A 27,629-nucleotide genomic window follows, 5' to 3' on the forward strand; every position below is an offset into this window, starting at 1 on the left:
CATAGAATCAGTGAACAGAATCTGACACTCTGTAACCAAAAACCATTGAGAACAAAAAGCCAAATGTCTATAAAACATTTGACTCTGACATTGTTCCTGATAACATTTTCTCCTTTGCACTTTACACAGTTTTAGTGGTGAGGAAGACCCTGAACTGACTGACTGCAAGCCCCTCACCTGACAAACATCATTAATTAACCTAGACAGTGTGCTGGTTAGCACGTCCACCTTGTAGCATGAAGGTCCTGGGTTCAAGTCCTGGGGTGGACATTTGGGTTCTCTCCGTGTGGAGTTTGCATGTTTTCTTGGATGGTTTTATATGGGTCCTCCAGCTTCCTCCCGCTATCCAAACACATGACTGTTAGGTTGATTGGAGTCTCAAATTGGCTGAGTGGATGGAGTGAGTGGTTGTTTGTATGTGTGCTGCCCTGAGTTGGACTGGCGCACTGTCCAGGGTGTACCCCCACCTAACGCTCAATGAGAGCTGGAGATAGGCACCAGCACACCCCTGGAAAAATGAACAAACACCCGTTTGTTGGATTTGAATATTGTATATTACACCCTGCTCATTAAAATGTTTTTTTTCCTCAGTATTATCAGACAATGAAAGCTTTTGAATTTTTTTTTAGGTTTTTATCCTTTGTTTGATGTTGCAAAAATAGAATGTCTATTGCTGCTTCCAAAGATCAAGCATTTCGAACATGGATGACGTCGACAAAATATTGAAAACCTGTGACATTGTCCAACAAACTGTCACCAATGGTTAAGAATGTGAAAAGGTTGTACAACAAACCCTTTGTATTCGTAATGTTTAAGAAAAAAAGGTAATTTTATATGAAAAAATAAAAGTGAAGATGTTGGATGGTAAAACGTAATGTTTGGTTGAAGTTTTAGTGTCTGGGATTTATTAAGCGCTCCAATATTTTCAGGTTATGAAAGTGTGATTGGTTCAGATAAGAAATGGGCAACTGTTATCACAACGAGGGCCACAAAAAATGTGATTGTCTGATTCCACATTGATGTAACATTTTGAATAATGACCAATCTGAGCATTAATGCAGGCCAGAACAAAGGGTTTAATCTGTGTTTCTGTCATTTTCGTGTGATTTTGGTGGAGGTTTGTGTCATTTTGTCATCATTTGGTGTATTTTTCTGTTTTTGGAGTCGTATTATATATCTAGGTTTTTGTTTTGTGTGTTTTTCGATCAATTTTTAGTATTTTTGTTCTCGATTTATGTCTTTTGAGTCTTTTAGTGTAATTTTGTTTTCCATTTTTTTTGTGTAGAATTATCTTGTAAGTTTTTGGCATGATTTTGTGTATTTTTGCGTAATTTTGCTGTCCTTGTGTGTGTGTCTTTGCAGTTGTATTTTATATTTTTGTTGAAATATTGTGTAATTTTTCTGTCCTTTTCTGTGTTTTTGGAATCATATTATATATTTTTGGTTTTGTTTTTTTTGTGATTTTATGTATTATGAGGCTTTTAATGTATATTTGTTGTCATGGTGTGTTGGTAGAATGATTTTGTGAGTTTTTGGCATGATTTTGTGTATTTTTGTTGTCCATTTGTGTGTCTCTGGAGTCTTATTTTATAGTCTTGTTGTCATTTTGTGTAATCTTTCTGACCTTTTGAGTGTTTTAAAGTCACATTCTAATGTTTTTGTTGTAATTTTGCATGTTTTTGTTAATTTGTGTGTTTTTGAAGTCATTTTGTATGTGTTAGATGGACATTAGGCACCAGAATTACCTGTAGTCTCGATGTATGAATGAATGGAGTTGTTAATCTCTTAGACGCCAAATTAATTAGTCATGGACATTTTGGTATGCAAATTTAACTTTTGCATTTGAGCATTTCAGGTCGCCACCCTGTATTTTGCTACTTACACAAAATTTTCACATACGATTTTACTGTCATCATCAGCGTAACAGAATCTCGTCTTATTGAAGCAAAGCACCTTTTAAAAGTGGACTTATCCCAACTTTCCCAGTGTCTTGTGACATAAAAAAACAGAAAAACTGACAGCTTTCATAATGCAGCAAATTTTATTTCAGCAAAGACTCCTAAACATTACATAATGTGCTCTTTGATTAAAAACATCTCAGTGCATCCATAGATTCCACTCAAATAACAATAATTTGCTTGAGTCTTAAAGTTACATATAATACAAATGTTTTTAAATGTTTATAAATGTTACACATTTTATATAAACTTATCAACTTAATGAATCCAAATTAGAGTTATAAAGGACAGAAAGGTTCAAATGTGCCGATTGGCAAAAGCACCGTTCAATTTCCCGTCAAATAGGAAAAAAACAAAGAAAAAAAGACAAACGTTAGTATCTTCACTATTACAATACTGATTGATTTTTTTTTTTTTTTTTTACACATATTACCAATTGGCAATAAAATATGTACGAAAGGCACCACAGATGTGATTGTGTTGTGTTCACAGTGATTTAAAATAATGGATCTCAGGGGTCGGGCTTCAGTTTGCTGCTGAGGTTTTGATCCAGAGGCAGAAATCCAGCAATTGTTGGTTTGTGTTGTTTTAGGTCGTCGTTGTTTTTAAATTGCAGTAGTTTTCCCTCTTGCGCTGACAGTGTGATGCTGAAAACCAAGGCCCTGGACTCTGATGGCATTAGGGGGAACGGGGAGTGTGTGTGTGTGTGGGGGGGTCCTTTAGGCACGCTGTGAGAGCATCAGGAACTCCTCTCTGGTTTTGGGGTCTTCGAGGTAAAGTCCGAGCATGGTGCTGGTCACTGTGCGACTGTTCATCTTCTGGACGCCGCGCATCACCATGCACATGTGCCTGGAAATCACAGTAAATGATGAGTTTTCACCCTTTTTTTCTGACCATTGAACGCACCATTAAAAAAACACCTTTTAACTTGATTATCTGATATCAATCAGAGGTGTAAAGAGTACTTACAGTATATATCCTGCTCAAGTAGAAATACTGGCACTTGATTTAAATTTTACTCAAGTACAAGCAAGTCATACATAAAATACTCAAGTACAAGTAAAAAGTAGCTCAATTAAATAGTACTCAAAGTAAAAGTTACTAGTTACTTTCACCCCCCACGTTTATCTTTGGTAATAAATCTTGCAACGGTTCCCTTATATACAGTAAACATCTCATGTATAAACTTAAAAAGGAAGAGACCAAATCTTTCACTATTGGAACATTTATTTTCCACAAAGGCCTCTGTATAAAGATTTGTCAAAGTGTACATTTTTTTTTAAATATAAATGACACCAATGAATTCAATTATAGCTACATTTATGAACTCTAACAATTAGAAAATTACGTCCATGTAATGCTATTTTTGGTGCCGTGCATTACGTTTAATCTGATTGGTCGGCTATGATGTGATGCATTTGATTGTTGTCTGGTCATTTCATTTTTAGCAGTTTTACAATATCTTTTGATAATTTGGAAGCAAAACTCAGTAACGGTTGGATGTAGAAATGTAACTAATTACTTGACTTCTTATAAAATGTACTTAAATACAAGTAAAATGACTGATTTAGAAATATACTCATAAACGTACAAGTACCCATAAAACCAACTCAATTACAGTAACGTGAGTACATAACTTGTAATCCATTACTTTCACCTCTGATATTAATGATACTTACGCTGCCTCAATAACCACTGCAACTCCTCTTGGCTTCAAAGCTTCAGCGATTCCCAAAGCGATCTGTTTGGTAAGACGCTCTTGGACTAAAAAAAACAAAAAAGTAGAAATAGTTAATCAGAAAAACACAAGTTTTTATTCAAAAATTAGGGTTAAAACAAGCAGAGTTTACCTTGAAGCCTCCGACTGAAGATCTCCACAATTCTGAAGAAACCAGAACACAAGTAAAGCAGTTAGAGTAGATATCAACCATCATTATGTCCTAAACTTAGTAACAGGAAATCCAGAATTAGCAATAAGTTTGTCAAAATATAGTGGCTACACCTCTTGTTTTTAAAGCAGCAGTTGCTAAACATTTTGTTATTGTGGCCCCATTTTACATTATTATATTTTTTTTTTTTCTCTAAAATTGGTTTATTATACTGTGTTACAGAGTTGCCAGGATTAGGGCACAAAGTGACAATATGCACCAGCTCAGATATGTTTTATACTGCATTTTATCTGAACGACATTTATGTTTCAGAAAGTAAATAATAAGTAAGTATATAGTTGTTGGAGATTGTGTGGTGTTTTAATTGTGCAAAAATAGATCAATAAAAATGGAAAATAAATACAGTTTTAAAAAAAATTCTAAATGAATGCAAAGATTTCAAAATTAATTAAAAAATAATCTGTAAATATTCATATTTCCTTTTTAGGTTATTTTTTTGGATAAATTCACCACAAACTAACAGTATTATTCTCTATAAAATACTATATTTTCTTGTAATTTATTGATACGGGATTGTTTCATGCTGTAGAGGCCATTTTATCACACTTAAAAAAAGGAGACAATAATTAGCTACGTTTTACAAAGGGGACTGTATTTACTTACTATTGAAGTCATCACATAAAAGTTGCATTGTCATTTTTTTTTTTAAATTAAATTCCACTTATTGTTTTGAATTTTTAGATCATTAAGCCTTAGGGAACCAATGTTCGAGACAAAGTTAGGGGTTTAGAAGAGCCCACTGTTACACAAATAAAAAAGCATACTGTATGTTATTATGGAGAGGGTACTTATTATATGAAGAGGGGGTACACATAGGGCTGCACAATTAATCTAATTTTAATCATGATCACGATTTCGGTTGCCACGATTAAATTAGTCTGATTGTCGGCAATATTAACATTTAAAATAAATAGTAATATTGTATTTATTTTGTTAGCCTTTGGTACATTTTAAATCTTGGGTTAATTTTTTTCAAGTTTTTTTTTTTTTTTTTGTATAATTCTTATTTAAACCATTATCTTGCACTGTAAACTGTACACATATATTTTGTTTAAAAGTAATAGAAACAGACTTTTTTCCCCTAACATGATAAATAATTGTGATTATAATCGTGATTACAATATTGATCAAAATAATCATGATTATCATTTTGGCCTTAATCGTGCAGCCTTAGGTACACATGATTTAAAAAAAAGTGCAAAGTGGGTTCACTGGACAAAAAAGATGAGGAATTACTGTACTAGATATTTCAGGTGACCCCATTTTATTGACAGATGAAAAACCACTGTTTTAAAGATATGTTCATACATTTGTAAAAGTAGACCAAACTCTGTGAGTTCCAGAGGCCTGAGAGGAATTTTGCCTATCGTGGCTTGAGAGCGGACAGAGTTTAGACTTTGGTTTGCTGAGGGGACTGAATTATGGTCAGTGGGTTTAGACGCTAAGCCTCCAGGTCAATACACAGAGATAACAGAAGAACGCACTCGCCTGGCACTAACACTAGAATCATATAGGCCCATAGTGTGGGAGTGAGATGTTGTGGGGCTGTCATGGCTGACATGACTCTGCAACATCGCGTGGACATCGAGGGCAGTGCCTCTGGATTGGCAGACCGGGTGGTGGTCCCCCTTTTTAAGAAGGGGGGCCGGAGGGTCTGTTCCAATTATAGAGGGATCACACTCCTCAGCCTCCCCGGTAAGGTCTATTCAGGGGTACTGGAGAGGAGGGTCCGCCGGATAGTTGAACCTCGGATTCAGGAGGAGCAATGTGGTTTTCGTCCTGGCCGTGGAACTGTGGACCAGCTCTACACCCTCAGCAGGGTCCTTGAGGGGTCATGGGAATTTGCCCAACCAGTCCACATGTGTTTTGTGGACCTGGAAAAGGCATTTGACCGTGTCCCTCGGGGATTCCTGTGGGGGGTCCTCCGGGAGTATGGGGTATCGAACCTCCTGATAGGAGCTGTTCGTTCCCTGTATGACCGGAGTCAGAGTCTGGTCCGCATTGCCGGCAGTAAGTCGAAATCGTTTCCGGTGAGGGTTGGACTCCGCCAGGGCTGCCCTTTGTCACCGATTCTGTTCATAACTTTTATGGACAGAATTTCTAGGCGCAGTCAGGGCGTTGAGGGGGTCCGGTTCGGGGGCCTCAGTATTGCATCACTGCTTTTTGCAGATGATGTGGTCCTGTTGGCTCCAACATACCGTGACCTTCAACTCTCACTGGATCGGTTCGCAGCCGAGTGTGAAGCGGCCGGAATGAGAATCAGCACCTCCAAATCCGAGTCCATGGTTCTCGACCGGAAAAAGGTGGAGTGCCTTCTCCGGGAGGGAGATGAGGTTCTGCCCCAGGTGGAGGAGTTCAAGTACCTCGGGGTCTTGTTCACGAGTGAGGGAAGGATGGAGCGAGAGATCAACAGGCGGATTGGTGCGGCGTCTGCAGTGATGCGGAGTCTGCACCGGTTCGTCATTGTAAAAAGGGAGCTGAGCCAAAAAGCGAAGCTCTCGATTTACAGGTCGGTCTACGTTCCAACCCTCACCTATGGTCATGAACTTTGGGTCATGACCGAAAGAACAAGATCACGGGTACAAGCGGCCGAAATGAGTTTCCTCCGTAGGGTGGCTGGGCTCTCCCTTAGAGATAGGGTGAGAAGCTCAGTCATTCGGGAGGGGCTCAAAGTAGAGTCGCTGCTCCTCCGCATCGAGAAGAGCCAGATGAGGTGGCTCGGGCACCTAATTAGGTTGCCCCCTGAACGCCTCCCTAGTGAGGCTTTCAGGGCACGTCCCTCCGGAAGGAGGCCCCGGGGAAGACCCAGGACACGCTGGAGAGACTATGTCTCTCGGCTGGCCTGGGAACGTCTCGGGGTCCCCCCGGAAGAGCTGGAGGAAGTGGCCGGGGAGAGGGAAATCTGGGCCTCCCTACTAAGGATGCTGCCCCCGCGACCCGGAAACGGCTAAGCGGGAGAAGATGGATGGATGGATGGATGGGTGTGGGAGTGAGTGCCGTACCTCGCCAATTTGCTCAGTCCCACCACTTTCTTGTTAGGAATATACCCAATGTGAACCTGAAAAGAACCAACAGAGGTCAAGAGTCGACAAATACAGCATCAACACAAATATATTCAAACACGTGGACACACTAACCTTCCCAAAAAATGGCACCATGTGGTGTTCACACAGAGAAAACATGTCAATGTCCTTCACGATCACCATCTCATCATGGTCTTCATCAAATATGGCGTTGTTTAGGATGTCTGGGGGCAAAAAAGTTAAAAAAAGAAGAAAAAAAATGAGCATTGCGTTAGTTCGGAAGTCAAGCTAGTCCAGCCCCTTCATCTGTCAGTAGCAGTTAACAACTGATAGCATCCATCCGCTAATCAGTTAATCATCCAGCTGATCATGTTCTGTGCTTCTCATTGGTTAGAGTTGGTGTCAGCGCTGCATTTTAACCACGGAAACACGCCTACTTCTGCACGCTTTGTCTGCTAACGCCTCGCAACCCACCCCCACCCCAGCTCCTCCTCTTCTGTCTAATTAAACACTGTCTTTTGTTGCCATCTAAACATCTGTGCTTCCGTTCCAGGGGGTCCTGCTGACCGCTCTCTCTGCTTATGCCTCTTCATGTAGCTCATGGAAAAGCGAATGGGAGCTCCTTCGCGTTGGACTTTCCACTCAGCTGTTGGAAAGGGCAGAGAGGTCCCAGGACAGAGCCTTACCACCAAATCTAAATGCTAAATAAAGCTATTTCACTATAATATTTGCCTTGTTGTGCCTTTTAAGCTGAACCAAACAGTTATTTACAGATATCAAAGTAAATACTCATCATGCATTGAGTGTTTTCCTTTATAGTGAGTCCTAATGTGGTGCATTATTAGAATTTCATTAATTGTAGAAAAGATGGAACAAAATTAGCATTTCTTATAAAAAAAACAAGCAAGTATTTATATGGAGCTAACTTTCACAGCATTAAGGGAAATGGTAGAATTGAAAAATAATATTTTGAGATCGATTATCAATTATTTGCAATTTTATTATTATGAATTGACTCTTAGGTTTTCAAGTCATTTATTTACATTTTTCAATTTGTTTTACAAACCACGCGAATCTTTCTACGTTGGAAAGTTCAATTAGACTGAACCATATTAAAGGGGCCGTGAGATGTTACTCACATGAGAAGTCAAATAATTCAGATCAATAATCAGCATTAATCAAAAACTAACTAAAAAAATAATTTATCGATCAAAAATTGGTTTGCAAACAAATCAGAACTTTTATAAACAGAATCAAAAAGGGAAATTGGGCAGCAAGCACAGTGCCCCCTGCTGTTAGTCATTATTAATACATTTTACTGAATTTATAATACTGACTCTGAGGGGTAACTATGACTCAGAGAGGTTATACTGACACTGGGTTAATTCTGACTCAGAGGGGTTAGGCCAGGATTTTGCAACCTTGGGGTAATTGTGGCCACTCTGTATTTGTAACACAGTATAACAAACATGATGAATAACTAATTCTAGAAGAAAAATTGTGTGTTGCTTTAATTAAAAAAAAAAAAAAAAGGATAATAATATAAAATGATTATTTTTTTAAATGTAATTCAGGTGACCCCAAGGTTGAAAAACCCTGGTATACTGTGTAACAAATAGACCAGGATTAATGCACAAAGTAACAAGATGCACCAGCTCAGATATTCTTATACTGTATTTTGTCTTTTTCTTCCTTTTTCTGTCTTCTACTTTCAATTTTTTATTTTTTTTTTACTGCATTTTACTTGAACTAAATTTATATTTCAGAAAGTGAAAGTATAGAATACAGTTGATTAAAATTGTGTGTTTTAAGTAACAAAAATAATAATATTAAAACATATATATAATTTTTTTTCACCAGTAATTATTTTTAACACATTCCAAGTTTGGAAAAAAAACACTGCACTACATGCATGGGCGGGGCCAAAGGGGTGGCATAGAATGGCATGTGCAACCCCTAAAATCTGATTGGCCACCCCAAGTGCCACCCCATCCAGATTCACAAAAGACAAATTAAATTGTATCTTGTAAAGTATTATTTTTTTTGTTAAAACAGTGATAAATCTACAACTTTAACTAATATATATATATATATATATATATATATATATATATATATATATATATATATATATATATATATACTGTATATAAATAATTATTATAGTTTTTTTTATAGCATTAACTACATATCACATGCATTTTTTTTTCTTTAGATGTTTAACACTTCATTGCTTCAACATATAAGGGAAATGCACATGTTGTAAATAATTATATCATTTTAGGGATTTTAAGTGGTTGTTTTGTTATTTTAAATTTAGTAAACCACCATAATCCGAGTCTGTGCCCCTGCAGTGCCCCCTAACCAAGATTTCCTAGACCCGCCCCTGCCCACATGCTCATTAAGTTGTGAAAGTGTCCAATGTGCCAATGACTCACCCTCCACGGTCTCATGGTAGCCCTTGGTCAGGAACTGGATGGCCTTGGCGGCTCGCAGCGGGGTTCTCAGCAGCCCCTCGCGGTCCGTGTCCTCTCCGAGCTGCCTGAGGATGTTGGTGTAGGCGGCCTCCAGGGCCGGTAAGCGACACTTGTCCTCGGACTCCTTCCGGGAGGTCTCGTGCTGGCGGTGAACGGCGGATGACTTCTTGGTGTCGATGATGAGGTCTCCGAAGCTGTTGCAGAACTCCTCCGCCTCGGCGTTCACGCTCCCGTTGCAGTGTCCGTTCATGATCGGTGAGAGTCAGTGGTTCTGGAGGAGGATGTGGAGATAAGGAGAGATTTTGTTCACACAGACAGAGGATGATGAGAAGCTGATGAGAGGCTGGGTTTTTATTCCCATTCTGCTGGGTGCGCACCGGCCTCCCATTGGTCAGAGATACGCGTGCGTCAACGCGTCAGTGTCGTGCGGAAAACACCTTTTTTTTTCTTCTTTTCTTTTCTTTTTCTGCACGAAAACCCACATTATGAAGGCATTGGGACAATTTCCACAGCAACACCACTTTATTCTTCTTGATTTGTTCCGATCATGTTAGGCTAGTGCGAAGCTGATATAAAGCTCATGACTTCACGTGAATCTCAGTCATCTCCCAAGGTCAGGCTTATTTAAAATCATCAAAACAAAAAAAAAATTAAAATCATCAGAACAAAAAAAAAACATTTGAAATCATCAAAAAAAAAAAAAACATTTAAAATCATCAGAAAAAACATTTGAAATCATCAGAAAAAAACATTTAAAATCATCAGAACAAAAAAAACATTTGAAATCATCAGAAAAAAAAAAACATTTAAAATCATCAGAAAAAACATTTGAAATCATCAGAAAAAAACATTTAAAATCATCAGAAAAAACATTTAAAATCATCAACAAACACATTACATTAACAACAACAACAACAAATAAATAAATAAATAAATAAAATTAAATTTAAAAAATGCATGCCTTAAATAAAGCTTTTATTAAAGAGCATTGATAAGTGTATTTGAAAAAAAAGTATTTCAATTCAGACACTTTTTTTGTCCTTTAAATTGATTTTTGTCTTAAGAAAAGTATATTGTAAAGATTGTTACATAGTTCCTACAAAATCATGTCATGAACTCACAATTCATCTTGCATCATGATGCTGTGTTTTTCATTCTTGGGTTCATGACCCCATGTGGGGTCGCCTGAAATTTAAATGGGCTCGTCTGGAATGTGTTACAAAAGAGTATTACTAATTAAAAATATAGACTATTTAAATGTTTTATTACTATTACTTTTCAAATTAAAGCACAACACACAATCTTAAACTGTATTCTATACTTTCACATTATCAAATATAAATCAAGGTAAAATAAAACTCAGTATAAAATAGGCAAAATGTCTCTATCCCAAAATAATGCATCCCTTAAATACAGGTTTTATTAAAAAAAAAAAAAAAAAAAAAAAAAAAGCATTGCTATGTATATTTGCAAAGTTTTATTTGAGAAAAAAGTATTTCAGTTCAGACACTTTTTTCGTCCATCTTCCTTTAAATTGATTTTTGTCTTAAGAAAAGCATGTTATAAAGATTGTTACAAAGTTGTTACAAAAATATGTTGCGAACTCAGTTAATATCACATCATAATGCAGTGGTTTTCAACCGTGGGGTCATGATCCCACGTGGGGTCGCCTGAAATTTAAATGGGGTCACATGGAATGTGCTGAAAATTATTACTAATTAAAAATATAAGCTATATACATTTAAAAAAAAAAAAAAATCAAATTAAAACACAACTGTATTCTTTACTTTCACTTTCTCAAATATAAATCCAGTTGAAATAAAATTCAGTATAAAAAAATAAGAAAGAGAAAAAGAAAAAAACACAAAACAAGAAAAATAACCCAAGTGTATAATATATGACATTTTATGGAGGTAGATTTGTGTCTTTATTATTCAATTAAAAAAAAAATTTCAATTAATAAATTTTTAAAAAAATCACTTCAATCAAAACAAACCTTTTCAATCAAAAAGTCAGTCAAAATAAAATGCAATTATTTGGGTCTCAAATATATATATATATATATTTTTTGCATTTGAACACTTTATTTCTGACATAATGTGTTTACATTAGTGTAGCGTATCAGGATATTTTGATATTGTGCTGCTTTAATACTCATTTGTGAATTTCCAGGAAAAATGTTTGTTCTCGTAGACAAATGATCCTTCAATGGTTTCCAGTAAATTATTTTCTTTTTTTTTTTTGGACAGTGCCATATGAAAGTCCTATAACATAAGCATATAGGACAGACAGACCCTGTATAATCACATTCACAGTTTAAGAACATATTCATACAGCTATTTACAGATGGGCTTATTTTACATTGGGTTTTGTCAAGTTGCAATGAAGTTAAAATGATAGCAAAAAGTTTCCCTCTAATAATAATAATATTAATGATAATGACTAAAGTCATATAGCATTGTATTCCTTGCCCCATTTAATATTTTTCTATGAAACCTTTTTTTTTCTAGAAGACCGTGTCTCATTCATGCGTTCATATGTGAAACTATTATTTTTCTTCTTGGAAACACGATTACTGTGTCATTATGGGAAAACAGAGAGATTGGATGCAGCATATGACACTGAGGCACGTAATGATCTTTATTGTGCTTTCAAACAAAAAAAGTCAGCAGATCAATGGCTGATGCTCTTACAGCAGTGTTTTTCAACTTTGGGGTCATGACGTCATGTGGGGTCACCTGGAATACTGATAAAAAAAAATTTTAAAAATGTTTTAGTAATTATTCTGCTCCACACACAATCCTGAGCAGGCGCATTTTGTTACTTGTCACTTTGTGCAACAACAAACACAATCAAAAACTAATTCTAGAAGAAAAAAAATGCCTCTGGGGTTGCCAAAAATGTGTTATAATGTAATTTGATATCAAAATGGGGTCAAGACCCAAAAAAAGGTTGGGAACTATACAGTACAGCACCAATGACGTTTTTTCTCATATGAAAACCTCAATTTAGCGCTTGAGTTGATTTATGTGCAATTCCATTGTGTAATACAGTGGTTCCCAAACTTTTTGTGCCCAAGGTACACCAAAGGACAAGTAAAAATCTGAAGGCACACCAATTCTGCAAAATAGCCTTTATAACACGTGTTATCAATCATATCATGTACAATAACTGTAAATGTGCATAATTATTCACTAATGCCAAATAAAAAATGACAAAGACAACTACATTACTCATGAAATATTTATTATATTATAATATTTTAAAGAATGTTTTACGAAATGAGTGCATACAAAGTAGTAAATGAAAAAAATAATTATTTTTGTGTAGTTGTATATTACAATAAATTTATGGTTGTCACAAAATCCCACAGCACACCCGGACTTGCCACACCAGTGTGCCGTGACACACCGTTTGGGAACCACAGGTGTATTATCATGCTGTATATAACATTTTGAGACCATACACCGATCTGTAATAAATATACAGCATAATATTGCATTCTAATGATATTGATAGTAAAATTATAATAACAAGAATATTTGCATTTCCTGAAAAAATTGCATGAGGATGCAGGTGCTGGTCCGTGTTGCACTCACACTTTTATTACTTATTTTATAGTGTGGAATGTTAGAAAAGGCTTGATCAAGTGATGTTACTCAAACAGAGAACAATAGTCAGCAACAGTAGGTATGAGGAAAAACTAACCTTCAACATAATATCTATAGTATTCTACACTTGAATAAAATAAATAAATTATCGGAGCGCTTATATCGGAGATTTTGGATGCAGTCCGATAAAATTTTATATTTGTTTTTTTGGCTGACATCGGACCAATATCCGATATCAATATCGGATCGGGACACCTCTAGTATTTCTACTTGAGTAGGATTCAGTACTCTTTACACCTCTGGTACCTTCAATATCTACCTTGCATTTTTAAACAACTATATGTTTTAACTTTGACTTTGTTTGGTGGTAAAATTACATATTTGACTAATTGTAAACATAACTAGGCCTCAAAAATAACGTTTTTCAGTGTGAAGCGGTCAGTTTTTGAGCAGCAACAACGTCACAATTGAAACGTCACTTCCTGTTTGGCTTCGGCAGTGGCGGGAGTTTCCATCATGGCGGTGCAGCCGAAACAGAACCTGTCCATGGACAGCGCGACCGAGCATGGCTTCCTCAGCTTTATCTCCTCCATGCCGGAGAAACCTGACACCACCTTTAGGATATTTGACCGCAACGACTACTACACGGTACACGGCAAAGACGCTGTGTTTGCAGCTAAAGAGGTTTTCAAAACGAACGGCGTCATCAAGTATTTGGGTTCAGGTAATTATTATTAGGAATTCAAATGGGGTCGCCTGAAATGTCTAGTAATTGAAAAAAATACTGATTAAAAATGCATTTAAAAAATATTTTAATTATTATTCACCACACACACACACACACACACACGCACACGCAATTTTATTTATGCAAGTTATTTCTTGTACAGTTAGTAAGTTTTTTATTTGTTTAGCATGAACAAATGTTACCTTTTGTCTTAAGTTTGCCTTTGTGTGATTACATCATTGGAATAATTTTAATTAAAATGATCTTATACAAACTGTATTGTTTTGATGCCATAATTTGCCTTAACACACCATGCATTGTATCAATTTTTGGATTTTGAATCGAATCGTGACCCTAAGAATCGCAATCGAGTCGTGAGACACCCAAAGATTCACATCCCTAAAAAAAAAAAATCCATCCATGATTGTGTTAGATCTAAGGGTCAAATTATCAATATATGCATCAGTATTTAGAATAAGAACCCGAGTATTAATACAACAAAAATCAAAGGCTTTTATCCGTTTTTGTGGTCATTTTTTTGTCTTTTTGTTGTCATTTTGTGTTTTTGTACTTGTTATGAGTCATGTATTTTTGTGAATTTGTGATTTTGGAGTCATTTGGGTGCATATTTGTTGTCATTTTGTGAGTTATTGCAGTCATTAGCTGTATTTTTATCATCAAGTGTATTTTTCTTCAATTCTAGATGTTTTTCTAAGTTGTAAAGTGAGGGGGGCAGCTCAAAATTAGACCTAGAGCGAAATGTGGCCCCCAAGCCACCAGTTACCCATGTCTGCTGTAGCTGTACAGTGTGCACACCCTTGTGTCAGAGTTATCTGGGTCTAGCTCAGGCAGAGCCTACGACGACACTGACGAAAAGCAAACGTGGAAGATGAATGAGAAATTTTTGTTCGAATCATGTGCTCCACTCTTGTCTCGCCTAAGATGCTGCACCCCTAGCTTTTGTGATTCATTGTTCTGAGGACTTCCAACAGAAAGATCCTTTTGTACCAAAGCTCACTATCAGATGCACGAGTTCATGTGAGGTGCACAGGTTCAGAGATTTACTGTAAATACATCATCTGATAGCACCGTGTCAGCGATTTGCTACTGTCATTCCATAATCACTTACAATCGTACCTCTCTTCATTTTTCCCGACGTGCGATCCCTGAAATAATTGCGTGCGCTGAGGTTGTTCTTTGTCTTTCTACTGATCAATAGGAAGTCACAAGCTGGAGAGTGTGATTCTGAGCAAGATGAACTTTGAGGCCTTTGTCCGAGACCTGCTGCTGGTGAGGCAGTACAGAGTGGAAGTGTACAGGAACCACGGCAAGAGCAACAAGGACCATGACTGGAGGATCGAGTACAAGGTACCAATCAGTACTCTCAATGGTAGAGATGATACAACCAGAGGTATTTTCACCAGTTAGAAGCCTACCGGTAATAAAAATGACTTGTAGGCCTTTATTATTACCAATTTGACGACTCGAACCGCAGTGGTCCTCATTTATCAACCTTGCGTTAAAATGGGTGCAAATTTGAGTGCACATTTGAATCGTACAGCATTGATTTATGAAACATTCGTATCTGACCAATCCTAGCGTACAAATGTTGATAAATGCGGCGGCTGAATTCGATTGTCATTAACATGTTACGCCCTCCTGTTTTGGAGGCCTCGCCCACTGAGGTCAAACAAGCAAAGAAGCTGTTCTAAGATGAAAATCGGCATCCTCACATCTGAGGTGGAGCAAAACAAACTTCTGAGATCATTTAGACCCTCTGTGGAAGAGGATCAGCTGCTGAGCAGGTGAAGTCTGCCCACCTGTGTGCGCTGAGAACAGCTTCACAACAGAGATCCTGGAGAGAGACACCGAAATATGACGTTTATATCAGCCTTACGTCCGAAAGCTTGAGGCAATGAATATCACATTAAAAGAAATGAGCTATCGAAACCCTTAAAAACAGCCTTAAAATGACTAAATGTTGTCCTTTGTCTGTGTTTATTAGGCCATCAGCCAATTTCACTTATATTTCATCACATTACTGATTAAATACTGCAGCGGGGGCGCATTTTTAAAAGTTTAAGGTACGTTTATTTTCTTAGACGTATATTTAAAAGCATGAAATAGCTCCTATTTAGGATTTTATGCGCTTGAAAGGAAAACCAAAAAAGTGGTATCAGTAGGGATGTAACGATTAATCGTAAGGCAGTTAAAAATCGATTCAGAAGTATCACGATTGATATCGATCTTCTGAAAATTGAATCGCAGTATCTTTTTTAACCAGCAGATCCAAGATTATCCAAAAGTGTAGGCGGCGGGCGGAGTCTGCTAATACTTTCTTTCTGGCTGCCTTCTACTCTTAAATATGTTAATAAATGATTCCTTACCCCTTTAGCACCGATAGAATATCTGTAATATTACATGGATATCTGTAAAAGTCACGTTATTCTATTAGCTCTGTCTGCTAGCATAGCATCTCTTCTTCACTGCTAGATTAGCTGCATGCCAACCGACCACTGGGTTACCAGCGCCCTCTGCTGGTCCAAACAAATATCTGACGTAAATACAGGGCAATGACGTTTTTTTTTTTAAGTCCAATTGTTAAGGCACAAAATACATTTTCAGTTGCACTTTTAAAAAGAAAAAGAACTATTATTGCAGTTTTGCGTTGTTTATTATAGAACCAGAATTTAAATTAATAAGCTTCTTCTTCATGTGTATTACTCCTTTATTTATTTAATTCAAGATTTATTTTTAGTTAAATTGCATTATTTTGAATAGTTTATCAAGGGATTCTTTTGACAATGAAAAATAAAAGGAAAACAGTATTTTCTGTTTTTTTTTCCCCCCCAAAAAATAAAGGAATACTTTTCAATCATCATTTGTCTACAGTCTCATTTTGTAAAATAAATCGTGAGAGAATCGTATCGTGAATCCAGTATCGTGAATCGAATCGTGTCGGGAGTTGAGTGAATCGTTACATCCCTAGGTATCAGTTTTGAAATTTCAACAAAACCTGCATAAAAAGTCAAGCACATGTATCTCGCGGTCATGCCACCAGGCCTCTCCAGGTAACCTGACCCAGCTCGAGGACATCCTGTTTGGCGGTGGATCGGGAGCCGAGGGCTGCACTGGAGTCGTGGCTGTTCGTTTTTCCACTGGAGCTGATGGACAGCGCGTCGTCGGAGTCGGCTACGTCGACGCGGCACAGAGGAAGATGGGAGTTTCTGAGTTTCCAGACAACGAGATCTTCTCTAACCTGGAGTCTCTGCTGGTACAGATCGGCCCCAAAGAGTGTCTCCTGGTCCAAGGCGAGAATAGCGCGGAGGGGACCAAACTACGCGAGGTATGTCATGAATGCATTGATAAAAAGCTGTGCAATTAATCGAAATTTGATTACCATTTGGATTATTACACTCAACGATTACAAAAATAGCATAATCGAGAAAAAAACAATTTTTTCAAAGTTATACACGTTTATTTGCTAAGTAAAACAAACTTCCACGATTTAGGTTCTCTACGAAGAATAAAGCTAGGCACACGAGAAAAAACTATTATTAATGCTAACTTTGAGTTGTTTAATGCACACACATTAGGGCTGGGCAATATATCGAGATTCAAGATATATCAAGTTTTCTATTTTGGGGATATAAAAAATGACAATTTTGCCTATACAGATATATATTTTAGTTATAGCTTATTTTGTTTTTAAATACTTGTTTTAGGAGTCGCTGCTTTCACTACTTCTCAGAACAGCATAAAAATCACAGTTTGATGGATTTCTGAGTGAAGGGAACATACTTGAAAAATATTTTAATTAATACTATGCACCTTTTTATTTATTTGCATTCAAATAATATATTTTCTGTTTTGTGCAAAAGTCAACGTACTTGATGTTAGTGTTAAAATGATTTTATTTATGTTTAAAGAATATATTTTACATTGTTTTTACAATTAATTCACTTTTTGGTTGACAAATAATCATTTGAATAATGGTGATTTGAATTCTGACTGATATAATAATAATTTTTTTTAAACTAGCCCTACTGTAATACGACGGTTATTGATTATCGTAGAAATGACGATGTAAATCACTATTTTTGTTGTTCTAGGTGGTACAGCGAGGTGGGATGCTGCTTTCTGAAAGGAAGAGAGCCGACTTCAGCAGCAAAGACATGGTCCAGGATCTGAACCGACTGCTGCGAGCCAAACGAGGAGAGAACGCGTCTAGCAACACTCTACCTGAGCTGGACAAACAGGTCGGCTCGCCAATACTTCATTAAGCAACATCGATGATCTCTCCGTCTCTCGGGGATGTGCACGTCGCTACGAGCAGCTCATTAGCGTCACAGCGCAGGATATTATCAGTTTTGAAACGGTGTGGTGGACGTAGTGGGGAAAAAAACCCGATCAGATCATTTCTTTCCCGGCCTTTGAGAACACTTGAACGAGGAGGGAATCAATGCGATGCGCGGCATTCTGTGTTTGCCATATTGTTTGTGTTTCTCTTTCCTCACGCAGTACACAAGCAGGGAATTAAAGCCCTTCTGAACACTTGAATAGAGCATAGATTGAATGAAGCATATTTGAATGAGAATGCTCATAGAAACTAAAAATAAGCCCATCAGAGGTTTTAGACGACGATCTCACGCTGATAAACTGTGACTCATGGTAGAATGTAAAATTAATATCCAAAAAACGTCCTCGAAGGCTGCAATTCTGCAGTTTTAGATAGCGATATGATATCAATCTCAATATTTTTAACTCAATAAAGTCATACCAGAAAGACAATTCTGGGTTAAATTTGCTCACGCAAAATGCTACACACACACTCTTATTAACAAACACCTGCACAATTTGTCACTTTTGGCTTTTTCTCCTGTAAGGCAGGGCTTCTCAACCTCGGGGTCAAGACCCCATTTGCGGTCGTGAGACACTGGGGGGGGGGGTCGCCAGATGCCTTCAAGAAACTAAAAATATTTTCGGAACAATTCAAGCCCATTTTTGCTCATTTTCACCCTTTTACTGCAACTACACCAAACTAGCCATATTTTACCCTATTTTCATAAAAAAGAAATGACATTTTTGCTCCTTTTAACACATTTTTGCTACATTACTCCCATTACTGCCACTTCTCCATCAAAGTTTCATTGCCTATTCTTCACATTTTCACCACTTATAAACCCTTTCCACCACTTTCCCACCTATTGTTGCATTTGTTGACCCATTATTGTCACTTTTAACCTCTTTTCAACATATTTCATCCTTATTTTTACCAATTTAACCACATTCACGATTTGTCATGCTCATAATTTTCCAGTTTTGTTCCAATATTGACACTTTGAACCCTTTTTACCACTTTTTCTGTCCTTTTTTGATCACTCTAATTAGATTCTTTTAACCAATTGCAGTTAAAGCCATTTCACCACCATTTCCACTATATTTGGTCACATTTAACCCAGTTTTCTCCTGATTAAAAACAAGGATAAAAAAAAATAAATGAAACTAGTCATTTGTTTTTTTTGGATGCATTTCCACTTTTGCTGTGGTTTTCCTTCCAGGTGGCGATGTCGTGCTTGGCTGCTGTGGTGCGTTTTCTAGAGCTACTTTCTGACGAGTCGACCTTCAACTCCTTCAGCCTGACCACTCTGGACCTGAGTCAGTACATGAGGCTGGACAACGCCGCCGTCAGGGCCCTGAACCTCTTCCAGGTCAGTGCGAACAACCCTTGTCATGATGAACAAGTCACATTTCCACTAAAAAAGAAAAACGCAGCTCGAGTTTGACAGAAACTGTGGTTTTAACCCATGTGAGAGCAGTGAAACTTGTATTTTTTGTAATGTAGGGTTCCCCTGAGGACACCAGTGGAGCTCATTCACTAGCTGGACTGTTGAACAAGTGTCGCACGCCACAAGGTCAGCGGCTCGTCAATCAGTGGATCAAACAGCCGCTCGTGGACAAAACCAAGATAGAAGAGAGGTAAAAGATTAAAAAAGGGGATCAGCATCAGGATGGAAGATGTTTGGTGTGGAGCAGGAACTGTTGCGGCACTTTTGATGGACTCGTGTGTCCACAGGCTGGACCTGGTGGAGAGTTTTGTATGCGACTCTGAGCTGAGGCAGACATGTCACGAGGACTTGCTGAGACGCTTCCCCGACCTTCACCGACTGGCCAAGAAGTTTCATCGTCACACGGCCACTCTGCAGGACTGTTACCGCGCCTACCAGGCTGTGAGCCACATCCCAGCGCTGATCTCTGCCCTGGAGAAGCACTCAGGTGGGTTTGGAAGGAAGGAGCTCACACTGTTTGACACAGGCCTGAATGATTGGATTTGCCTCTAATTTCCAGGAAATCATCTGGTCCTGCTGCAGGCGGCATTCCTCACTCCGTTCATGGATCTGCAGACGGACTTCACCAAGTTTCAGGAGATGATAGAAACCACATTGGACATGAACCAGGTCTGACACATGCATGTGAGATTTCAAAGTGTTTGTCTCAACATCAGAGGTGTCCCCCCCCCACAAAGTGTGGAAGGGGGATATAGGTTTGAGCTCCGTCCGTTCGTCTGAGTTAAAGGGGACAGCTTTTCTCAGAAACCGTTTAAGATAGGATAACCAAATTCGGCCATTTTGCAACTTTCATTGTCCCCTTTTATCCCTTTTCAAAAACTTTTGACAGGTTCTTTTTGACACTTTTACCCAATTTTTGTTCTTTCTCTAATTTCTTTTAGCCACTTTTCATTCAAATACGCTAACTTTTCCCCAATAAATACCACTTGTTTCCTTTTTTGCCTCTTTTTGTTCCATATTTTTCCCTTTTTCACTATTGTTTGCCACATTTTGTTCATTTAAGCTACACTTTGCCATTACATACCACCTGGCTCCTCCTATTTGCCCATTTTTGCCACTCTTGACTGCTTGTACCCAATTTTAGTCGCTTTACACTTTTTTCTTGCCATGTTTTTGCCACTTTTGGACCATTTTTTGCCACCTGTTTACATGTCTGCCTCCACTGGCTCGTCAAAAAAAAAAAACATAGCTTTTTTTTTCTCTCTGCAGATCGACCACCACGAGTTCCTGGTGAAGGCCTCATTTGATCCAGTGCTCAGTGAGCTCAGAGAGAAGATGGACGAGCTGGAGAAGAACATGCAGGCGGTGCTGAACAGTGCAGCCAGAGAGCTCGGTGCTTATTATAGCCCAGATAAAATCACTTTGACTCAATCCTAAACGCTCATTCTCATTCTATTAGAAATGCATTTAGATGTAGTATTCACGAGTAACGTTGTTAGCTATTACATTGTTCTGCTGATGCTATCTTAGCTTTGACGTCTGTAACTCGCAGCCCTGTCGCACAAGCCATTATTCATTCAAACCACATTCATGCTTTCTGTGAGGTCGGTTGGCTTGAAGTCTTTCTGACTTCCAGGAAGAAATAATTCACACTTACAGGAGGATTAAAGTCAATCATTGAAGAATTGGCTCACGACGACAATGGCTGGGACGAATGGGATTTGAAACAGTGGCCACGTTGTGAAAATATATTTTCAATGTTAAATCTAAATGTGAAATATTAAATGTAAATCTTAAATGTTAAACCTAAATCTAAAGTTAAATGTAAATCTTAAATGTTTAATCTAAATGTTAAATGTAAATCTAAATGTTAAATCTAAATCTACATGTCACGGATGAAACTAAATATTTAGATAGCATGCAAATTAACATTTAGATTTAATATTTGTCATTCATATTTAATATTTAGATTTAACATTGACATTATATTTTTACGAGAAAAGTAAATATCACAAATTTCACAAATCTTACTGTAAATATGGTCAGAAGTAACAATAAAATTCCCATACGTTTTTTAAACGTGTTTTTGTTGCTAAATGCTGCATGTTCTACTTTGTTTATTGCTCCATAGTAATATTTAGACTACAGAAGTTGATTGGATGCTTCACTCGTTCCCGTCCTGTGTTTCAGGCATGGATGCAGGTAAAGGCGTTAAGCTGGAGTCCAACAGCATGCTTGGTTTTTACCTCAGAGTGACCTGCAAGGAGGAGAAAAGTCTGCGGAACAATAAGAAGTTTACCACCTTGGACGTGCAGAAGAACGGCGTGCGCTTCACTAACAGGTGTGTGTCACACGGTGCTGATCTTTTCCTGTTTTTTTTTTTATCGCTGACTAAACTCTTTTTGTTTGTGTCTGTCATTCTTTGGTCCACAGTAAACTGAGCTCTCTGAATGAAGAGTACACTAAGAGCAGGGAGGAGTATGAGGAAGCCCAGAACGCCATTGTTAAGGAGATCATCAACATAGCCTCAGGTGTGTGTAGCATGAATACTAGTAGATTACGACTGATAATTGATTTTATTCACATTTTTATTTACAAAGGTCACCAAACCATTCATTGCTTTCAGCTTTTAGGCAGGAGATGGTTTGTCTGATGGCATTTTCCTTTCACTGGAACTCATTTTGCACACTTTGATATCTTTCCATAACCGCATCATTCGTCGAAACCACGTGAACCAGGTTACGTGGATCCCCTGCAGGCGCTGAGCGACGTGGTGGCTCAGCTGGACGCGGTGGCCAGCTTCGCCGTGGTGACCGTCTCCGCTCCCGTGCCCTACGTGCGGCCTCGTCTCCTAGGCGAAGGCCAGCGCCGACTGGAGCTGCTGCAGGCCAGACACCCGTGCATGGAGACGGACGCAGACACTGCCTTCATTCCCAACGACATCAGCTTCGTGCAGGGCGAGAGGAGCTTCTTTATCATCACAGGTGACGACAGCGTTGGAAACACTCAAACACATAAAGAGACAAAACATCAGCTTGTTTGATCCTGGCAGTAGTGCAGCTTTAAAGGTCAGACATTAATCAGTCTCTCATATCTAGAATAAAGTGAGCTTTTGTCCTTTCTTGACATTTTCAAATTAAAGTTCAAACTCTAATACCGTAAACAAACCTCCACCAAGCACTAAATCTGCTTTTATCCAGATAATGGAAGTTATCTGGATCAGTGATTCTGGGAGACATTTCTGGGTCATTTCAACACATATTCAGGATGTCCCACACACTTCTGTCCCAAAAATTCTGAAAATTTTTACCAATTTTTCTGTGATTATTCAATAGGCAAATTACTGTTTTGATTGGATGAATACTTTTTGAGATGGCCAATTTAGTGAGGAGGGGGCGGTATGGGTAGATTTTTCCTTGTTTTTCTTCCATTTTGAGCTTCCAGTATCTCAGTAACTACACCACATAGGGAACTGCAATTTGTTTGAAAATCAAGACATACCTCCCTCACTACATTGGCCATATCGCAAAAAATATTCAAAAATTTGCCTATTGAATAATCACGAAAAAATTGAAAAAGAATTCTGAATGTTTTGAGGCCAAAGTGCGTGGGATGTCCTAAAAATTGGTTGAAATTACCCATCTATCCCCAGTATAACGGTACAATAGGTTCAAATGTATGTGTGCTCTTATTTTTTTGACAAATAACGATGAAATGCACAATCCTGATTCCTAATCTGATCCGGATGAAACTGGGTAACAAACCTGACATAATGAGTCATCACAAACCACTTTTTTGCCAATGATGAGAGATTGGGATGTTTTATCCAGATTCAGTACATTAATCTGGATCCCTTTCATTTAATGGAATCCTCTATAGCATAAGGCCTATCTTTGATATAATGTTGTCAAAATGCATGATCTTTTTATGTAATCCTGCTAACAGACAAACTAATCATAAACGTTGGTAGAAATATGACCTCCATGGCGAAGTTCTTTATTGTAGTTCTGATTGATGATGGAACATGAACCCCCACCCATGTATAACACACACATACATACTGTATGTACTATCATGGGTTTTGTTTGAAACTGGTCCTGGTACAATGTAAAAGCATATGTTATTCTGCATTCAATACTAAGCTTTGAGAAAACTCTTTATACTTTATACATTTGTTGTATTGTATCTTTTCTTTGTAAATATTACATTTGGAACATGACGGAGTGTGACATATTGCACTAATTAAAGGGTCAAACCTTTAGTTTTCCCCCTTTCAGTTAACGTGACCATCAGCGTATGACTTTCCCCGCAGGGCCGAACATGGGAGGCAAGTCCACCTTCATCCGACAGGTGGGCGTGATCACGCTGATGGCCCAGATCGGCTGTTTTGTGCCCTGCGAGAAAGCAGAGCTCAGCATGGTGGACAGCATCCTGGCCAGGGTGGGAGCAGGAGACAGCCAGGTGAAAGGAGTGTCCACCTTCATGGCCGAGATGCTGGAGACGGCCTCCATCCTCCGGTAAGAACCGCATCTAGGGCGACCAATCCACCAATGAAAACGGAATCCACTGTTGAACGCGGAAATGGAGCTTTAAACATCATAGGTTCACGTTAACTTAATAGCTTCTAATACTGTTAAATATTCTGGCCCCTAGTGGTAAAATAATTGCTGCATCCTTGTGTTCATTTGTTTTTGTTTTATCATTACGGTCTGGAATGATGTCATGAGGATGAATTAAATTAGGTTAATTTGAAATAATGTCATTAATATAAATTGGGTTCATTTTAATTAAGTTGATCAAAACTCTGAGGTAAAATTATGTGACATTAATGCTGCTCTCATACATCTTTATATGACAAAGAAATAATTAAATGTCAGTACAACTTATATCTACCTTTGAATTGTAGCTTATACATTATTTTAAATTACATTTTGGTTTATTTACATACATTTTTGTTTAATTATTGTTTTCTTTTTTATTATGATTTATTTTGTTTTCTCACAAGAGTTAAAAAGTAATGTGTTCTGAAATTTTTAAAAACAAATGTGGAAAACACAGAATTTAAAAATAAAATAAAAACGGAATTCGAAAAAAACATAAAACTTGGAATTTGGGGGAAAAAAATCAAATAGATTTTATAGGGCCCTACGCGTCACTCCCTTCTCCCCGTGTGCGTGCGTCCCCTCCAGCTCGGCCACGGAAAACTCTCTGATCATCATCGACGAGCTGGGCCGAGGCACGTCCACGTACGACGGCTTCGGCCTGGCCTGGGCCATCAGCGAACACGTGGCCTCTAAGATCGGCTGCTTCTGCCTGTTCGCTACGCACTTCCACGAGCTGACGGCGCTGGCGACGCAGCAGCTCACCGTCCACAACCTGCACGTGACGGCGCTGACGTCTCACAACACACTCACCATGTTGTACAGAGTCAAAGCAGGTGAACACGCACACACACACACACACTATGGTTTCTGTTTCTTTTCCTTTTTAACGTATTTGCTATAACGTTTTTTTTTCTCAGGCGTGTGCGACCAGAGTTTTGGGATCCACGTGGCCGAGTTGGCTAGTTTCCCACCGTCAGTGCTCGCCATGGCGAGGGAGAAGGCGGAGGAACTGGAGGAGTTCCAGGAACTAGTGGGTGATTCTGAACAGGGGGAGGAGCCTGAAGCAAAGAGGCGTCGCAGCGACAAACAGGTTCGACTCTTATTTTAGCTTTTTCTTAAATGTTTGTTAAAAGAGCCGCAGGAAAAGCTTGTTCACATTAAACTGTGTAACCCAGTGCTTCTCAGTGTGCGGCGCGCTCCCCTAGTGGGGAACGGAGGTATGACAGGTGGGGCGCCACAGACGGAGGAAATTTAGATTTCATGCCAATCTTCAAAAATACCTTTCTTCTCTGACAATAAAGATCAAAAACACTAAACAAAACACCTACACACAAAGAAAGTCATAACAACCATAAAAATGTAGCGGAAATTAAAAGAGCTTTAAATTATTAGACTGCAATAGATCAAAATGTGGAACTAAAGTGCAAAAATAATGATTAAGGTCGACATGTGAAGTGAAGCAGAACAATAAACTTTCAATAGCTGACTTAAAAAAAATATATATATATATATATATATATATGTCTTTTTTTTCCTGAAGCTTTTTGGCACAGATTACAAACAATGTTTGGTTATTTCCTGTATTTTTGAGTGCTGCACTTTTACATTTAATTTAGTTTTTGATGTATTAAAGTGGGGAATACCCACCGTAAAATGTGTTAAATTTCCCACAGTAGTTTTTCCTCTCTTTTTCCTACTGTTTGTTTCCCAACACAACTGCGACAAATATGCCAAAAGTTATCTTTACCTTGGTGAAAAACTGATTAAATAATGGGGGGAAAAAAGTACAGTTGGACTTTTGTGGAGGATTGAAAGAAAATCCACCTCAGAATAAGCAAAAATAGTCGTCTAATGCCACGGAATGATGTTAATTAAAGGAAGTTGTCTTTGCTAAGATGATTTTTTTTGTGCTCATGACTTCCTGTGTGTCCTGCAGGTTGGCGAAAACCTTATTGAGGACTTCCTGCAGAGGGTGAAGTCACTTCCTGTGGCCACCATGACTGAAGACGAGGTTAAGTCGGAATTAAAGAAGATGAAACAGAAGCTGCTCCATGAGAATAACTCGTACATCAGCGACATTCTCTCACGCTGCGTTTCTAAGAAAAGTGTCTGAATGTGACGTCGTATGAAAATTCAAACTGCTCTTGTTATTGAAAAAACAAAAAAAAAAAAAAAACTATTGTTGTACAGTTTTCAATAAAAGTATTTGTCGTGGATACAGATGTCACTCGATTTGTGTTTGACCTCTTTTTCTTCAGCTGCTGTAAACAATTCAATAATTGCGTTACGTGTGTGTGTAATCAATGCATCACAGATAATCCGACTAATCAAATTGTTGAGGAAAGCAGCAGACACTTAAACCTGGCACAGTGTTAGATTTGTCACTAAAAAATAGAGGCTTTTCTAACCTTATTACACTTTAGTTTTTAGTTTCCACAACATCGCTAGCACTGCTTACATGTTGTTTTGGACAGTCAGTGTTTAATCTGATTGTTGGGTGGATTATTCTGGACAAAAGATTGTTTTTGTTGTTCATTTATGGTGCCAACAATTGAAAAACTGACAAATCCAAGCAATTGCTAAACAAACACATCAATGAGAAGAAAATTCGACTAAATGAGTCACAAGATGCTTTCAGCACCGACCGGAGGGACATAACACTTATACCGCAGAACAAATGGTAAAGGTTAAGGATCGATGCGGTGTGTGAAGCTTTCTTGTAGTTTTTTTTTTTTTTTTTAAAGCACATGACAGGAATATTAAGATAATGGAAGACAAACACCATTTATATCTTTAAAAATATATATATATATTTTTTAGAAATGGCCCGTTAGATGTGTTACTTTTGACCAGATTTACATCAGTACTTGTGAAATTTGTGATCAATGTAAATGCTAAAGGTAAATTTTAAGTCACGGGTGGAGCTAATACGCAAATTAGCATGTAGATTTAATATTTAACATCGTCATATTTTTTTTACAAAAAAAAGTAAGTATATAGGCGTATGGGGCGCCAATTGTAAAGTTTGGCACAGCAACTTTTTGCAACATTTGGCAATAAACCACGTTTAAAAAAGGCGTGAAATATTTTATTTACTTTTGCCCAGATTTACAGCAATATTTATTAAATTTGGAATATTTACTTTTCCCGTAAAAATGTCAACGTTAAATCTAAATGTTCAATATTGAATCTAAATCTTTAAATGTTAAATATGAATCCAAATGTTAATATTAAAACTAAATGCTATTGTAAATATTAAGTATTCAAGATTTAGTTTAACCTGTGACATTTAGCTCTAACATTTAGCATTTAGATTTATTATTGACATGTGATATTTAGTTTTCTTGTAAAAACATGTGAACGTAAGTAGTAACAAAACATTTCACATACGTTTTTTTTTAAACGTGGTTTATTGCTAAATGTTGCAAGAAGTTGCTGTGCCAATTGCCAAACTTTACAATTGGCGCTCCATACACATGGTCTGTTTTCTT

General features: G+C 37.8%; 2 protein-coding genes across 2 annotated transcripts; one reads left to right on the forward strand and one right to left on the reverse strand.

Annotated features, from left to right (window-relative positions):
- Window positions 1–2,269: 2,269 nt before the first annotated feature.
- Window positions 2,270–9,761, reverse strand: gch2 (GTP cyclohydrolase 2). The gene is made up of 6 exons (XM_028476785.1): window positions 9,369–9,761; window positions 7,045–7,154; window positions 6,910–6,965; window positions 3,809–3,840; window positions 3,638–3,722; window positions 2,270–2,807 (listed from the first exon to the last, which is right to left on the reverse strand). The coding sequence occupies exons 1-6, from the start codon at window positions 9,655–9,657 to the stop codon at window positions 2,678–2,680; spliced, it is 702 nt and encodes a 233-aa protein (XP_028332586.1). The 5' UTR covers window positions 9,658–9,761; the 3' UTR covers window positions 2,270–2,677.
- Window positions 9,762–13,514: 3,753 nt separating this feature from the next.
- Window positions 13,515–26,347, forward strand: msh2 (mutS homolog 2 (E. coli)). The gene is made up of 16 exons (XM_028477026.1): window positions 13,515–13,742; window positions 14,965–15,113; window positions 16,807–17,091; window positions 17,858–18,004; window positions 19,307–19,456; window positions 19,591–19,724; window positions 19,822–20,021; window positions 20,094–20,203; window positions 20,804–20,927; window positions 21,725–21,875; window positions 21,968–22,065; window positions 22,273–22,518; window positions 23,847–24,051; window positions 24,724–24,971; window positions 25,056–25,228; window positions 26,075–26,347. Exons 1-16 carry the CDS (start codon window positions 13,535–13,537, stop codon window positions 26,249–26,251), a joined length of 2,805 nt encoding a protein of 934 aa, XP_028332827.1. The 5' UTR covers window positions 13,515–13,534; the 3' UTR covers window positions 26,252–26,347.
- Window positions 26,348–27,629: the final 1,282 nt, after the last annotated feature.

This window comes from Gouania willdenowi, chromosome 19 (genome assembly GCF_900634775.1).
Source record: "Gouania willdenowi chromosome 19, fGouWil2.1, whole genome shotgun sequence".
In the NCBI taxonomy this organism is placed as follows: Eukaryota; Metazoa; Chordata; class Actinopteri; order Blenniiformes; family Gobiesocidae; genus Gouania; species Gouania willdenowi.

Bases quoted from the DNA above. Each gene is read 5' to 3' on its own strand.
- gch2 (XM_028476785.1), bottom strand. From the start codon at position 9,657: ATGAACGGACACTGCAACGGGAGCGTGAACGCCGAGGCGGAGGAGTTC. The intron at 3,723-3,808 runs GTAAACTCTGCT...TGTTTTTTTTAG, and splicing joins CTTCAGTCGGAGGCTTCAAG to TCCAAGAGCGTCTTACCAAA. The intron at 2,808-3,637 runs GTAAGTATCATT...TGTGATTTCCAG, and splicing joins GCAGTGGTTATTGAGGCAGC to GCACATGTGCATGGTGATGC.
- msh2 (XM_028477026.1), top strand. From the start codon at position 13,535: ATGGCGGTGCAGCCGAAACAGAACCTGTCCATGGACAGCGCGACCGAG. The intron at 13,743-14,964 runs GTAATTATTATT...ACTGATCAATAG, and splicing joins CATCAAGTATTTGGGTTCAG to GAAGTCACAAGCTGGAGAGT. The intron at 19,457-19,590 runs GTCAGTGCGAAC...TTTGTAATGTAG, and splicing joins GGGCCCTGAACCTCTTCCAG to GGTTCCCCTGAGGACACCAG.